Below are 16,194 nucleotides of genomic sequence, written 5' to 3' on the forward strand. Positions count from 1 at the left end.
GTCCTAAAAAGCAAATTTTCATAGCAAGAGCCCTGAAGACAAGTCATATGGACTCAAAACATTAACTCTATTTTCTCTCTCCACAGATGCTGCCAAACCTGCTGAGTTTTTCCAGAAATTTTCTGTTTTTGTTTCACATTCCAGCATCTGCAGTATTTTGCTTATCCTACTTTTAAATGCTCTCTTTCACATCACAGTGGTTTCCTCATCCCTTTGTATCCCTTCAGGATATTGTTGGCTACAATAAGGTCTTTCTCCAGAAGGACAAAAATATACGCTGGAATTTTACTGTCCTGCCTGCCATGGGAATCGGAACGGGCGAGGGGCAGACCATGAAAAGGTCTGTTGAGCTTGAATGGGATTTTACAGTTTGGGATGAGCAAGGCTGTAAAATCCTGCCCATCAGACTGATTCCCATGGTGGGCAGGGCATTAAAATTCCAGCCATACTTATAGTACATTTAACATAGGGAAACTTCCCAAGTTGCTTCAGAAAGTGCAATAAGAGAAAAGATGCCAAGCCAATATGGTATATTTTTTCCAAATTATGTCTCTGCCACAGAGCTTCACCCATGGAGAGCATACGTCAGGAATTTTACTTCCATTAAAGCTAATTTGCAACAATGGTCAATTTATAAAATCTGAAGACTTTTTTGTTAGCAAGCAGAATGAAATGAAATCATGTTGAACTTCACCAGTCTGAATTGCTCAGAATGGTTCAGGTGCTGTACCCTGCACAAGAGGCCTTTATATGCTCTTTACTGATGGATATCTCTATATCAATGTATCCTGCTCTGAAATAGGAGAGACTGGTTTATGTCCACATCGATATAAGTGAATTTTCCCCAGCCTAATGATCAAACAAGTTAGGGATATTTTCAAAGGTTAAGGAAAAGGAATGAAAAACAAATTGCAAAGGGAAGAAAAATAACATCAGAGACAATGATGTTAGAATCAACACTGCTGTACTGACATATCCAGGCAAGAATATCAGCCTGAAATCCCTAATAGTCTCAGAAGAAGGAGCCAAATGAAGATGTCAAAAATTGGGTCTCTCATTATAAACTGCAGTTGGTTGGCTGGTATATGCTGACCTGAAGACACCATTGAAGAATGTTCTTCATTTTCATTTCATTTTAGGGTACCTTCTGATCAAACAAAGCAAACGGATAAGCCTAATTAAAAGCAATTAGCCTGGGAACACTGAATAAATGAAACTATGTGCTGAATAAATGAAACTATGTGCTCCATAGCTAAGCTATTGTCTGATGGAAGAAGCTGGCAAGCTGAAGCTTTGGTGGTCTTTTCATTATTACCTTGATCAGAGATGCATCTCAGCCACACCAAAAGTCACAGACATCAGTTGCAGAAAGCCAACAGAATCTACCACAAAACTGAATGTATTGAAGCAAAGCCAAGTTATCAGTAAGTCCAAGCATTATACGGCCACACCAGCCATCAGAAGGCTGTGCAAATGCTCAAGAAAGTGAAAACAATCAAAAGAATCTCTTCCTGGAAGAGCAAAACGTGAACCTGATGTGTTTCTGTTCAAAGTATCTCTTGAGCTGTTAAATGACATAGTTTTTTTCAAGAATATATTCGCCTTTCATCTCGATAATTGAGTGTAGTTTTACAAGCTCTTTATTCTCTTTGAATCACCCTTATTTCTGTCAATTTATTTGGAAAATATGCATTCAGCTGACATAAGGTTTGGTGAATTATAAGATTGTCTGTGGTGACTCATTTAATCCCAGTTCTCTTTTATGTCCCCAATCGCATCCATGGGGTAATAAATTCCCATCTTCAACGCAAGGCCCTTAATCTTGTAAAGAGTGTCACCTACCATTATTGACCCCACCAAAATTTTATTCGATTGATCCGCTCAACCGGATTACTGCATGTTCAGTGAAAGTGAACAGTCAAACTCATGTGTCTTGAAGGTCCACTATTTTCAAAAATGCAATTAAATTAACTTTGCTTTACCATATCATCAAAGTGTCAAAATTCTTATTTATTTCCAAAGATCTACAAATGGTTTGCAATTATAACTCTTGTATAATATACAATCATTTTTTTATGTTGGACTTAAAGTGGTATGATGTTTCCAGTGCTTCCCTTAAAATTCTTCCATTGCATTGGCAGCAATTACAAACATAAATAAGAATGCTATGAGTAACTCAGCTTTAATATACTAAGATCTTGTTAAAAAATAATTAAATGTATTCCATGCATACTTTTGGTGCATTCCTTTTGGTACAAATAGTTGTACATATTTGGCTCATTGAGCAGCTGTACACAGTGCCCTGATCTACATGAACAGAAAGATCTACAGTTTTATTATTGTACAGATATATGCATCCAAAGTGTGAGAATTGTGTACTCCAAACACCAATTTGTTCAATTTTCTTGAAATATCAAAGTTTCTACTTGTCATGCTTCCGTGAGAACCGTGTACAAATGAAATCTGTTAATTAGAGACATCTAAGGTATACATCAGGTGTCCTTTATTTACAGGTGTCCTTATTTTCAAGATGTTCATTTTCTGTACAGCAAATCCAGAGACTATATTCCAGAATATTTGCTTCAATCTCCAGTAATGTTCCTTTATTCTTTTGCTCTCACCTGGGATTGTGCTTAATTTTGGAGTTCTGCCAATGGGATGTGGTTTCCATTCACCTTCTGGCCATTGGGTTTTCCAACTCATTTCCTTTCCATAGTCCTTTCATGAGGGAGGGATGCCCTGGTCCTGAGGTCTGCAACATGGTGACATAGAAACCCCTCTGTTCCTCTCATTAAGTCATAAAATGTTTCCAGGATAGAAAGAGACCATTTGACCCATTGTTTTTATGCAACTCTCTGCAAGAGCTGCTGGTCCCACTCCCCAACCTTGATCATTAGCCTTGCAAATCTTTTCTCTTCAGAAAATCATCCAATTCCATCTTGAAAGCCCTGATTAAATCTGCTTCCACCACACTCTCAAGTGCATACTAAATTCTCACCATTTGCTGTATAAAAGGTTTTCTCTCATGTCACTTTTGGTTCTTTTGTCAAACACTTTAAATCAGTCTCTTTCAATTCTTGATCCTTTCATCAATAGAACAGTTACTGTCTATCTATTCTCCAGACTATTCTGAACACTTTGAACACCTCTATTAAATCTCCTCTTAATCTTCTCTTTGAAGAGCACAGGCCAGTTTTTCCAGCCTGAGGTCACCCGTCCCTGGAACCACTCATAAAACTTTTCTGCACCCTCTCTAACGCTTTCAAATTCTTCCTAAAGTATAGTGCTCAAAATTATAATAGCAGAACTTTGAGAAGCGCATAATATAATCACGAAGGGGAAATCATGTCTAACAAAATGTTTTACAATTCTTTGAGATGGTAACGAGTAAGTTAGATAAAGGGGAACTGGTAGATGTAATGTACCTGGATTTAGAAAGAGCATTTGATAAAGTACAGCACAAAGGTCTACTGAATAAGATAAGAACCCATGGTGTTGGGGTAGTATATTAGCATGGATAGAAGATTGGCTAGCTAATAGAGAGTTGAGCTAAAAGGGGCATTTTCAGGATGGAAATCTGTAATGAGCCTGGAATATGATAATTAGTCTCCAATTAAAACTACTTAATTTTTAAGCCTCTCTGTAAATTTCTTGCAAATTTGTCCCTTCATCTCTTTCCCATTCACAATAGTCAGAAGAAGGTGCCCTATCATGCGAAGGTACCTCAATTGCTTCTTTGGTCTAACCAAATAGATTCTGTCTTTGACCCCCTTTAGGGCATTGTCTCCCTACAGCATTGAAATACTCTCCTTAATACTGCTCAGAGCTCCTCCCTTCTTTCCATCCTGTATTCAGGAATATTTACTGGCCAGTCCTGCCCTTTTTTTAAGGCAGGTCTTCCCATCATCTGGACATTATATCCCTCCTGGCTATCTGCACCTACCGTTCACCAACCTATTTATGGCATTCCATGTGTTCATATTCATACACCATAAACTTAATGTGGACTCTGACTCTGGTCCCAACTAATACCCAGCTATTTATTACTCTGTTCTACCGTCCTCTCCAATTTTTTGTGCACCTTAGTTTTCAACTCTAATGCTATGTCTTGGCTCCTGTCCCCTGCCAAGTTACTTTAAATCCTCACCAATAATACTAACAAACCACTCTACCGAGATGTTAGTTCACCTGCAAATCACCTGCCTTTTTAGGTTCAACCTCCCTCCGAAATCAATCCCAATGTCCAAGGAATCTAAAAGCCTCCCTCCTGCATCATTTCTCCAGCTACACTCTATCCTCTATATTCGCTAGCATTGGGCACCATGAGTAATCCAGAAGTTGTTACCTTTGAGATCCTGCTTGCTAGTTTTTTTCCTAACTCCCTAAACTCTGCCTCCAAGAACTCATCTCTTGTTCTACCTACCTTGTTGCTACCAATATGGACCATGGCCTCTTGCTGTTCACCCTCCTATTTCAGGGGGCTCTGCAGACGCTCAGTGATATTGATGACCCTGGCAACAGGGAACATACGATCCGGGATTCAAATCAGCAGCTTCAGAAACACCTACCTGTTCCTCTAACTAGTGAATCCCTGAGCACTAATCTTTTGCTACACTTCCTTCTGCATCCCAACCCACCTGAGCCAGCCATAGTGCCATCAACTTATCCCTGGCTGCATGATCAAGAACTGTCATTTTGACTAGTGATTAGAACTAGATTCCAGTTGGATGGTGAGATACTTTCACGATTCCTACACTACCTCCCTGCTCCTCTGACTGCCTGATGATCACCATTCCCTCTTTATCTGCACAGAACCAGAAATGGATGTTTGCATAGCACACACCTTTGCAGATGCGCCATTAGGACATTTACCTGCTGCCCAAGCACCTCCATCTGACAAGTAGCGCATGTCTGGTTGTCCAGGACATCAGTATTTTCCTGGAGATTCCACATGAAACATAGTCTGCATCTTTTGGAATGGGGAACACTGCTGTGTCTATGCCTATGAGACTATGAGCTGCCTTAATAAACAAACAATGGCCCGATATTCACCAAGGAGCTGCTTTCTCACTCAGTGAGGACAGGACCCAGTCTCCCACTCTAATTCCTGCTGCTGTCACTAAACTCTGCGCTCTGTGTGTCCGGGGCTCTGTCTCCCACTCCATTTACTGCTGTTACTGTCACTAAACTCTGTACTCTCTGTCCGGGGCTGCGTCTCCCATTGTATTTACTGCTGCTGCTGTCACTAAACTGTGCGCTCTGTGTATCTGGGGCTCTGTCTCCCACTCCATTTACTGCTGCCGTTGTCGCTAAGCTCTGTACTCTGTCCGTGACTCTGCCTCCCACTCTATTTACTGCTGCTGTCACTAAACTCTGCGTTCTGTGTGTCCAGGGCTCTGTCTCCCACACTACTCACTGCTGCTGCTGCTACTGCTACTGCTGCTGCTGTCGCTGTCGCTAAACTCTACGCTCTGTGTCTCCAGGCTCTGTCTCCTGCTCTATTTGGTGCTCTGTCACTCAGCCTGTCGTCGCCTCTCAGCTCTACGATCTGAAACAGCTGCAAATCCTGGAGACAGAGGCTTGTCTGCCGCTAATGCAGCCCGAGTAAGGAGATCTTCTTTAAACCTGTCATTTTTTTTTCTCTTTCTGTTGTCAGCAGATTTGCTGCCTTCGGGGTTTTCCATTGTGTAATTTGCAGCCATGGTTTTAAGAAGCAGTTTCTATCAACCAAAATATAGGTTATTTGGGACAGTCATTTCAGAATTCATTTTTATACAAGTTACTGCTTTGTGGGTGTCCATTTGTACAATGTATGTGCTGCTGTAAAACCACGTGACAGCTTGTGTGTCAATTTATTTTGGTAAATAGCTGTGACCTTTGAATTGCATGTGTATACTCCAGTGGGCAATGTAGGGAGAAGTGCCAGTTTGTTGAATGCACTATCCTTAAACTCTACGTTTAACATTTAATGAAATCTGCCTCTTTAGTTGAATGGTAAATGTCCCACATCCTATTTCGAGAACAGGGAGTTACTCTAGTCAATATTCTTCTTCCAATTAACACCACCAAAATCAAGTTGACTGCTTATTTATCTCATTGCCATTTATTTGATCCTTCTTTGCGCAAAATGGCTGCTTTGGCTTTGCAAATAATAAATCACTGCATTTCAAAATAATTCATTGTTTGTGAAGTGTGGTGAGGCACAGTTAGAGACTTTAAGAACGAAGGAGTTTCCCTTTGCCTGTACATGTCTTCTGGTCGGCCCCAGTAAAGCAGAATTGCAGGTAGGCACATGGATTAGCCATAAATTGAACAAACAATTGGCCTGTTCAAAAAATCCTTCAGATGTTTGGAGGCTTTTGTAATTTATCCCAGAGGAGATAAAGAAAATGTCGATATGCTGTATCACTATGGAAGCCCCTGAAGAATAGCAGTAAACTATGATGAGGAAGATCTAGTGAAGTGTGGGCTATTGAACTGCTATGGAATCACTCAAAATCCTTATACTTGTCTGCATTCTGTCTTCAAGTGCATTTAAGATACCCATCAATGAATGTGAACCCTAGCAGCTCAATAGTGGCAGTGGGAGCCTTCATGGGAGACCTTCCCACTCGATACTCCATGCCACCAAGAATTCCACTGCATATGCCAATGGTGCTTTTGTTGTTCATTAGCAGAATACAATGCAAGCACCTTTTGTGTAACAGTAGATCTCAGGTTCAATATGACAGGAAATATGCTGGGCAGAGGGCTGGATTATACAATGAGGACAGGCTCCCTGCACTCTAGCACAGATTATAGGGAAAACCCACTGTCTATTGGCCAGCTCGCCTCTCTTTGATTTTTCAGGTGACAGTTTTTAATGTGAGTGAGGCAGGACTACTGCCTCTCTCCAAGATAAAGTCCCACTTCATAGAGATGCCAGCCAAATAGAGGCAAACAACTCTGTGCCACACCAGATTCAGTGGCCATTACCAAAGATGCCCAAGAGAAAGAGAAACCACGGATACCCCAAAGCCAGGAAACTGCTGAATCTCTCCCAGGCCAGTAGACAGACTCTAGTGAGGGAACAGGGGCCATGGTGGATAGGGAAAGGAAGGAGGGTGGACATAGGGAGACAAAACTTCCGTTGGCACAGGAGGCCCAAAAAGGAGGCACCTTCACTTTGTCTTTCACTGACCAGCAGCTCACAGGGTTAAAGCTGTCAGGCTGCACATTGGGTGCAAGCCTCTTCTGCTTCCTATTAGCTTGGAACAACAGCAAAATTAAGTGCTTAATGAGGCATTAATGCCCACTTAAGAGCTTTAATTGTGCCACAGGCAGGTGATCCATCTGATGTCTCACAAAAATTGTGGTGAAGGCAGATGGGCCAATGGTGGGCATGCCACCAATGGCAGAGCACCCTAATTTATGGGCCTGTCCACCTGTTTGCCCACCTGCAAATGGTCCATTATTCATGGGCTCTACCAGAATACTAAAGTACTCTTACAGTATGTGCTCCACAAAGACAAGTGATTGACCTGTGTTTGTCCTTATGTAAAATCCTCTGGGCAGGACTCATTTACCTGAAAGCACGCTTTTGAAATCACCATGGCAATGCAACTCAGTATGGTCAGTGAGCACGCTAATCTGCATTATTCTGCTCAGCAATGCTATCCCTCGCTTGCCCTTTCTTTCTAATTCTGCAACCCCTTTGGAAACTCATTGCATCCTCCAAGATGCATAGTTCTGAGCTAGTGCTTGCATCAGGTGTTAAAGTGAACTCAAATAATAGTGCTAACTCTGAAGAATAGTCACAATGCATGAGAAAGCAGCCTGGTTGTGTGTAAGAGACAAGTTTCCTCTTTCATGGATTTTCACCTTTCTGTCAAGGGAATAAATGGCAAACTATTTTGAGATTAAGTTGATTTGTGATGGGATTAAAAATGTGCTGAATTCTGCACCTATGCTATGGCACTGTACACCCAGCTGACAGTACACATTAGGAATTAAGATGCCATTTTACTGTAAAGATTGCAAATCAGCAGCTTGTTGTTAACCTGAGTCTTCACCTTGTTGTATACCTCATACTGGACCACGATTTTCCAAATTGCATACTGATTATTATAAAAGAGGTTTCTCATCATGGGGACAGATTTTGAACTGGAAGAATGTCATTACATCCTTCTCAATCATTAAATGCTACTTTTTTCCCTTCTCCAGCAACAAACGTGTTCATGAATTGTTATATTGTAAGTGTGCTTCACACTGCTTCTGCCACCAAATACGGTCCAATGCTGTTTCCATAAGCATATTAAATAAATTAATGCCAATATTGTTCTCTCCATTCTTGCAGCATTTACAGTCACCTAGACTTGTTGTATTTGAGTCATAACTCCCTAACTTCTCCACATATGTGGAGAAGATTAAGCTTGGTTTAATCTTCAGAAGATTAAGCTTGGTTTTCATTGTATATCTTTGACCTATTGTAAGTTTTGATCACATTAAGGTAGTTTCACTGCTATCAGAGTACAGCTATATCATTATGTGTAAAAGTGCAGAAAACTTAAAGATATGTCTTTACAGAGTACGCTTTAGACTTAATGCATATATCATAAAACTTATTTTTTCAAATTTTTATGTGACATGCATTTTGTCATCTCTGTGAACATGCCTGGTAAACTCATTCTTTGTTACTTACTCTTTATCTTAAGACTAATGATGAGGGCATCATCATGCTAAATGCTACAATGCCTCATCCCAAACCATTTTCCACAGGCACAACTAGACTGAAGGCAGTTCACATGTGGTGTCTGTTAAAGAGTTGGATAACTCATCAATAGATGACTTGCAGCAAGTGAATTCTTGTCAGTACCTGAATGCAATGTAATGAAGGACACATCACCAACAATATTTGCCACAGTATTTCTGAGGTTTAAACATTTCAGCACAAAAATATTCTTATGTCAAAATAGGAGTTCTTACCTCCTGGAGTTATTTTTCCAAAATTTAGCCAGGTCACTGGGGAAAAAAAATTCAGTGTTAAGCATTCAACACAATGAAATCCAGGAAGTACAACCCAGAACAAGGTACAAAATTAATTTACTATGTCACACAAATAAAATCCTTTCAAAAATTTGTTGCCTTCTGTCAAAATTACCACAAAATTGGCTAGCATTGCTGCGTTAATACACCATCCCTCAGAAGTCTACAGGTGGGATTCTAGGTAGAAACCAAGCAGAAAGGGAGTTAAAATGGAACATATAATTTCCTGCTGCATATCCACCCAAGATACCAACCTGGATCAGTAGATATCCCCTATAACTATACAAATTGAGGTTACAATGGCACACTTAATGAGGAACATGTCTATTTCCTGCCATTTGAAAAACAATTCAATAGGAGGGAGGTGCATGGGATGCCTGCTATATTTCCAGTGTAAACTCCCAGGTAAGTGACAGCCTACCCACCACCAATCTTCTCAAAAGTTGTTGGTAAAGAAGAAGAAAACTGTCCCTGAACCTTTCTGTTTCTATTAAACATCCTATATTAGTAAGTAGAATAACTACTGGATACAGGTAATATCGATCATCTTGTATTATTGATAAAGTTCAGGTTAACCATATTATTCTAATGAGAATAAGGTGGTATGCATGTGGCACCTATCATCCAATCTATCATGGATAGAAGTCATACATATTAAAGAAGCATGATTCTTGCTACTGGGAGTATCGCCTTTGAAACAATGGGACCTAGATATGGATACATTGAGTTGCTCTAAACTGCAGGTGAGTCATCTGTCAATGTAAAACCATGAATCCCAGTCAAGTGGAAACATAGAATGACTTACTCACATGGTATATGCTTTTGGTAAGGTATTCTCCACACATTACAGTGCTGATCTTGTTAGTGTTACTATTATGCCACTAACAAAGATATTTCTTTTTAACCTTTGCATGTGTATTTACAGGATTCCGGAATTTGCACATAGATGATCAAATGACTCTCATTCAATATTCTTGGATGGGCTTGATGGCATTTGCAATGGGATGGAGATCATATAAACATGTCAAAGGAAAGATGCTGTACTTTGCTCCAGATCTGATATTCAATGAGTGAGTAGATCCAACCTTACACACACTGAAATAGTTGTACTACATTAGCTTAATGGTGATCATGCTGCTGGTTGCTGTTTATTTCCATTCGGGTTACATATTGAAGAACCAATGTAGCAGTCTTGTTGCATTGGTGGTCAACTGCTAAACTGTGTGGAGGCCCAACCTTGCTTGAGTCCATGAGAACAGATCGTTTAAATTATTGGACTGTGCTTTCTATTCACATTGACCCATGTGTATGCAGCCCTATTCAAGTGAGAGTAGGATATGCAGCAGAAGGAAGTTTAATGGGTGCTGTTGGGTAAAAGGGAAGTGCCAGCACAATAGGGCAAAAATTCTGTCGAAAGGTTGAAAATAACTTTGAAAAAAATTGCCAGCTTTTCCAAAAGTATTTGGGGAAAGAAGAGGTTTCAGAAAGGCAAGAGAAGGCAAACCTAATGTAGAGCCATGTAGCAGAATCTATGAGCAATTAGCAGAATATTCACTTCTATACCTTGTTTAAAGGTAGGAAAAATAATCAGTATTGCTATTCAAGGTGAGTGTGAAGAGGGTTTACCTGTTTTGTACCTCATACATCCATCATACAAGACAGCAATGCAGCATGCCCTAGAAAAAAGTGGCAGCCAGGCTTCAACCTGCCTGCAATATCGGTAGAATTTGTGAAGAAGATGATTGCCTTTCTGACTCCTCTTCTTTCCCCAAGTACAGCTTTTGGAAAAGCTGACATTTTTTTCAAAGTTATTTTCAACCTTTTGACAGAATTTTTGCCCTGCTGTGCTGGCACTTCCCTTTTACCCGACAGCACCCATTAAACTTCTTTCTGCTGCATATCCTATTCTCACTCAAGTAGAGTCAATGTGAATAGAAAGCACAGTCCAATGATTTAAATGACCTGTATTCATGGACTTTTGGGATGCAAACAAGCTAAATGAACCAATAGGGTGAAATCGTACCAAAATAATTCTAAGCCTAATGAGCGTGAAAACAGGAGAGAATCACACCCATTTTTGGGCGAGTTAAAAATCCAATCCTTCCACACTCTGAGCAAAAAAAGAAACAAGATCTGTTTCCTGCCAGAAGTGGGAGGAAGTATGGCCTACGTTCGCCAAAAGCCAGCAGCTCACAGCATGCGCAATTGCGCATGCACAGATCTCACTTCCTTTTTATATATTCTTATCATCTGTACATATATTCTATATCTTTATAGCTCTTTTCATCTGTATGTATATTCCCGACTAGTTTACTCTTATTCCATTTTTCCCTTTTATTATCAACTATGGTGGCTGTTTGCTGATTACCATAACATTTATAATTCTCAGATTTACTACTATTCTTTGCATCATTATAAACTTCTTCTTTTAATCTAATGCTATCCTTAATAATCTCACTGAGACTTTATTTTTCAATTTAATGTATTTTTGTTGAATTGTTTTAATTGCTTGATGGCAGTGGTAGAGTATGAGATATGCTGAATCATGAGATTACAGATTGTCGTGGAATATAATTCTGATGTTGATGGCTTGCAGCACCTCATGGATGTCCAGTTTTGAGCTGCTGGATCTGGTCTGATTCTATCCTAATTGGGGGTAGTGCCATAAAACATGCTGGAGGCACCCTCAGTGTGAAGATCGCCTTCATCCCCACAAGAACTGTGCAGTGGTCACTCCTCCCAATACTGCCATGGACAGATGCATCTTTGACAGGTAGATTAGTGAAGACAAGGTTGAGTCTTGTCATCTGTTGCAAGGCTGGTCTGCCAGCTATGTCTTTCAGGCCCAATCAGCTCAGTCAGTAATGGTGCTACCAAGCAATTTTTGATGGTGGACACTGAGGTTCTCCAACTAGAGTACACTCTCTGCCCTTGCAATCCATTGTGTTTCTTCTAATTCTTGTTCAACATGGAGAAGAACTGACTCAGTAACTGAGGGAGAGCTGGTTGTAATCAACAGGTTGTTTTCCAGTCCTTGTTTGACCAAATGTCTTGCAGATTTCATAGTATTTGGAGTCAATGTTGAGTACTCACAAGGCCACTCCCTCCTAGCTGTATACCACTAATATCTCTGCGTTAATGGTGAATGTGGGTCACGCCTTTTCTTTCCTTCAACTCTCCTGCAGGTGAATGAGTGAGTAAGTGGATGGGCGAGTGAGTGGGTGAATTACACACTCACCCACTCGCTCACCATTCATTCATCTATTCACTAATGCTCATTCATTAAAATATTTGAGACCTTTGAAAACTTTATACATGAATATGGCAGCTAATGTAGCCTTCAACATGCTTGTGTGTGAGTGAAAAGATTGATGGGTGAATGAGTGGGTAGGTAAGTGTGTGGGTGAATGGGTAGCAAGGAGTGAAGGAACAACCAGATCAGGTGGGAAGTCTGGTCGGGTTAGGTAGCTGCGTTGGGGAGAATGTTGTCAAGTGGGGGATGGCTAACAGTTTGGCCAGACACATTTTGGTCAGATGGGCAATCTAATTAAGTGGACAGTGGGGTCGGAGAAGGCGGTTTTGGTTGGAAGGGATGGTCAGGTCAGGTTGGATGGTCGGTTGAAATTGGGGGGTTGGTTCGATTCGGTTGTGGTACTGAGTTCAGTTATGCTGGCTTGTCTCTAAATTAGGTCAGGTATTAACTAGTTCCCTGGGTAAATATCCGGGTAAGTTCCACATATCCAGCCTGAGCTCAGCACTAGAAACATTCAGGGAAGGTTCCAGGCAGAAAAATGAGCCCATTGGAAATATAAAATTCCCAGGCAATTAGAGGTACAGGCGCACACCACTTCCTCTACTGGACCCTAACACACAACACACACTTAACCCCAGATCTCAGTGCTGGGAAGATTTGGACTATTGTATTTATACTTTCAAGAATCACAGTACATGTTGGAAATATTAATCCCTTGTAGTTTATAAGGCAGTTCCACAGAAGAAAACAATTAAAGAAAAATATTCACCCCCCAGGTTCACAGGGTGATTAAAGATGGGGATTTAGTGGTAATCTTGCTGGCATTGCCCCCATCCTGAGAATGATATATTTTCTTAAATTATATTTAATATCAAATCACAATAACATCTTAATTTAAACTGCAGTTTGATTGACTTGAGTGGAATGAGATAGATTTCCTGTTGTGGAGAATATCTGACTGGAAGATGGTAGGAAATTATGGAATCCTTACAGTGCAGAAGGAGGGCATTCGGCCCATCGAGCCTGCACTGACTCTCCGACAGAGCATCTTATCCAGGCCCACTCCCAGCGCTATCCCCATAACCCCCTGCATTTATCTTGCTAATCCCCCTAACCTACACATCTTTAGACACTGAGGGGCAATTTAGCATGGCCAATCCATTTAATCTGCACATCAATTGAATGTGGGAGAAAATCGGAGCACCCGGAGGAAACCCACACTGACACAGGGAGAATGTGCAAACTCCACATGGACAGTCATCTAAAGCTGGAATTGAACCCGGGTTGTTGGCACTGTGAGGCAGCAGTGCTAACTACCGTGCCACTGTGCCACCATGCCACCCTAAATGTGCCTGAGGGCCATTTTACTGCCTCTCTGATTTCCATTGCCACCTCCAGAAGAAGTAATGATAAAGGAGAACTTGCATGACAAGTTGTTATGATTTGGAATGCACTCCATGTAAGGATGGTGAAAGTTGATTCAATAGTAACTTTCAAAAAAAAGGATATATATTTGAAAAACAAACATTTGCAGGGCTGCAGAGCCAGTTTTCTTTGTCCTTCACTGCTCACACCCTGCTCCCTCCTCACCACGGGTTTCATTCATCAAGATGTAGCTTAATGGGCACAAATCTACATGTGAAAATGCCTATTATCAAGATGACAGCCAGGATTTCTTTATCACAGGATCACAGAATCCCTACAGTGCAGAAGGAAGCTATTTGGGCCATTGAGCCTGCACCAACAACAATCCTATCCAGATCCTAGCCCCATAATGACACATATTTACCCTGCTAGTTGCACTGACCCCAGGGGCATAGCCAATCAACCTAACCCACACATCTTTGGACTATGGGAGGAAACTAGAGCATCCAGAGGAAACCCACACAGACATGGAGAGAACGTATTTCTCCATGTTTTACCTCAATTTGGAGTGGCACCATTATTTCTAAGAATGCATTACTGGTGCAAAGGAAGCAAGGATACGCCCTGCAACCAACATTCACACTTAACATTAGATATGAAAATTAATTTGTAATAAGATATGAATAATGGAATCATTAGGATTTGAATTAGCCTTCCAGCCAGCTACTGGGAGTATGTGACAAGATATTGTGGGGTGAATGTAGGGTAGGTTTTCTCCAAGCAATACAGTTCTGTCTAAGCTGTGAAGCTGCATGGTCCTGCAGCAATCCAGAATGTTCTGCACAGTGAATAAACAGACTGTGCATAATCAACATTCCCTTTAAGATGTGTGCATGCACAGCTACATGGCAATCTTAAAGAGACCACGCTGAAATTGTGCACAACAAACAGAAATGAAAGAGAACATTGGATGGCACCAGATTCAGCCTTCTGAGCACTGCCTGGCACAGATCAATCTTCCTGCTCTCAACTGTCCGGACAGTGCCAGTTTACTGGTGTAACTGAAGGAGAATAGCTAATTTTATGTTAAACCTTTTTCCTGCAGAGTAGTAGCTAGCATTGCTGCCTCAGTGCCAGGGACCTGGGTTCACTTCCAGCCTCAGTTCAGTGTCTGTGTGGAGCTTACACATTCTCCCATGCCTGCGTGGATTTCCTCTGGGTGCTCCAGTTTCGTCCCACCCTCCACATAGTTAGATTAATTGGCCGTGCTAAATTGCCCCTTAGTGTCAGAGAGATTATCAGGATAAATACATGGGGTAAAGGGGATAGGTCGTAGGCAGGATTGCTGTCGGTGCAAACTCAATGGACCGAATGGCCTCCCTCTGCACCCTGCACTGTAGGGATTCTATGATCCTATGCTATGATTCAATTCCAGTGAATAAGAGAAGAGAGAAAAGATAGTAAGAACAAATTAATGTACCAACTCCTCGATTAAAACATAATTGTTCAAAAAGAATATTCCTCTAATTCACTCTTCATGCTGTCACATTGAGGTGATCTTAGAAAACTTTGCAATTTGAAAATATTTAATCAGCTTTAATTTAAGCAAAGGCTATTCAAAAGCTCTCGGTTCTCTAGCTATTTGATTTCACTGGCACCGTACATTCCCAACATGCTGGCTAATTAGCACAGGGAATAAATAAAAATTATTAAAATGAGCTAATGTCAATAAATAATAAGTGAGTGCCTTTACACACAAATTGCACACCATATGGGTGAAAAACAATGATGTTGCTGCTATCACAACTGGAGCAACTATATATCCCAGGACAAACAACTGGTTTGAATTTACTTTTCCTTTTAAGTAATTAATGCTGGAAATGACAAGAGTTGGGAACGTTGCGTACATTTTATCTGATGTTTACTTAGATGATTATCTTTTTCAGGCAACGAATGCAAAAGTCTGCAATGTACGACCTGTGTATAGCAATGCGGCAAATCTCACAAGAGTTCATTCATCTTCAAGTGACCCAAGAGGAATTCTTATGCATGAAAACCTTAATACTCCTTAACACAAGTAAGTGAGAATAGAAAATTGACACAAGGAAGCAAACCAGCATTCCTTTGTCGAAATTAATTTGTGAATTTTATATTTGAATGACTTGTTGCATTCCCTTATGAATCATTCTCTGGTTAGATCCTTAAAAGTAATCTGATATACCACACTGCAGGCACCTCCCCCCCCCCGCCCCATTTTGGGCTTTGAGATTTATCCTGATAATATTGTCAATTACTCTAAGATTTTGGAGCATTCTGAACTGTCTCATGCTGTACTATTATCCTGGATAGTCTCTCAGCTTAACAGCCACAGCAAATTCAAATAATAATTGCTCATTCTTTGGATGACCCATGGGGTTGGTTTGATAGCACACTTGGCTTAATAAAGATGTGTTCTCAGTTGAGATTATTGCCTATTTAAGGAAATTTTTTGAAAAAAAATCTTGTTGGAGAAATCAGATGTTCCTGATCATGTCCGATTTTTATGGAAACCA

At 40.7% G+C, this 16,194-nt stretch overlaps 1 protein-coding gene and 1 long non-coding RNA gene across 2 annotated transcripts in view; one reads left to right on the plus strand and one right to left on the minus strand.

Moving 5' to 3' along the window:
- LOC145348899 (progesterone receptor-like) overlaps positions 1-16,194 on the plus strand; it is a 280,573-nt gene that overhangs the window by 221,630 nt on the left and 42,749 nt on the right. The window contains exons 8-9 of the mRNA XM_080196951.1: positions 9,950-10,094; positions 15,589-15,719. Of these exons, the coding sequence (XP_080053077.1) occupies positions 9,950-10,094; positions 15,589-15,719 (276 nt within the window). The remainder of the gene's footprint in view (positions 1-9,949; positions 10,095-15,588; positions 15,720-16,194) is intronic.
- LOC145348900 (uncharacterized) overlaps positions 1-16,194 on the minus strand; it is an 83,948-nt gene that overhangs the window by 66,217 nt on the left and 1,537 nt on the right. Inside the window, exon 2 of the long non-coding RNA XR_013888032.1 lies at positions 8,965-9,000. This is a non-coding gene — a long non-coding RNA (uncharacterized LOC145348900). The remainder of the gene's footprint in view (positions 1-8,964; positions 9,001-16,194) is intronic.

This window comes from Carcharhinus amblyrhynchos, chromosome 10 (assembly GCF_965287045.1).
Source record: "Carcharhinus amblyrhynchos chromosome 10, sCarAmb.v2.hapA, whole genome shotgun sequence".
NCBI classification, from domain to species: domain Eukaryota; kingdom Metazoa; phylum Chordata; class Chondrichthyes; order Carcharhiniformes; family Carcharhinidae; genus Carcharhinus; species Carcharhinus amblyrhynchos.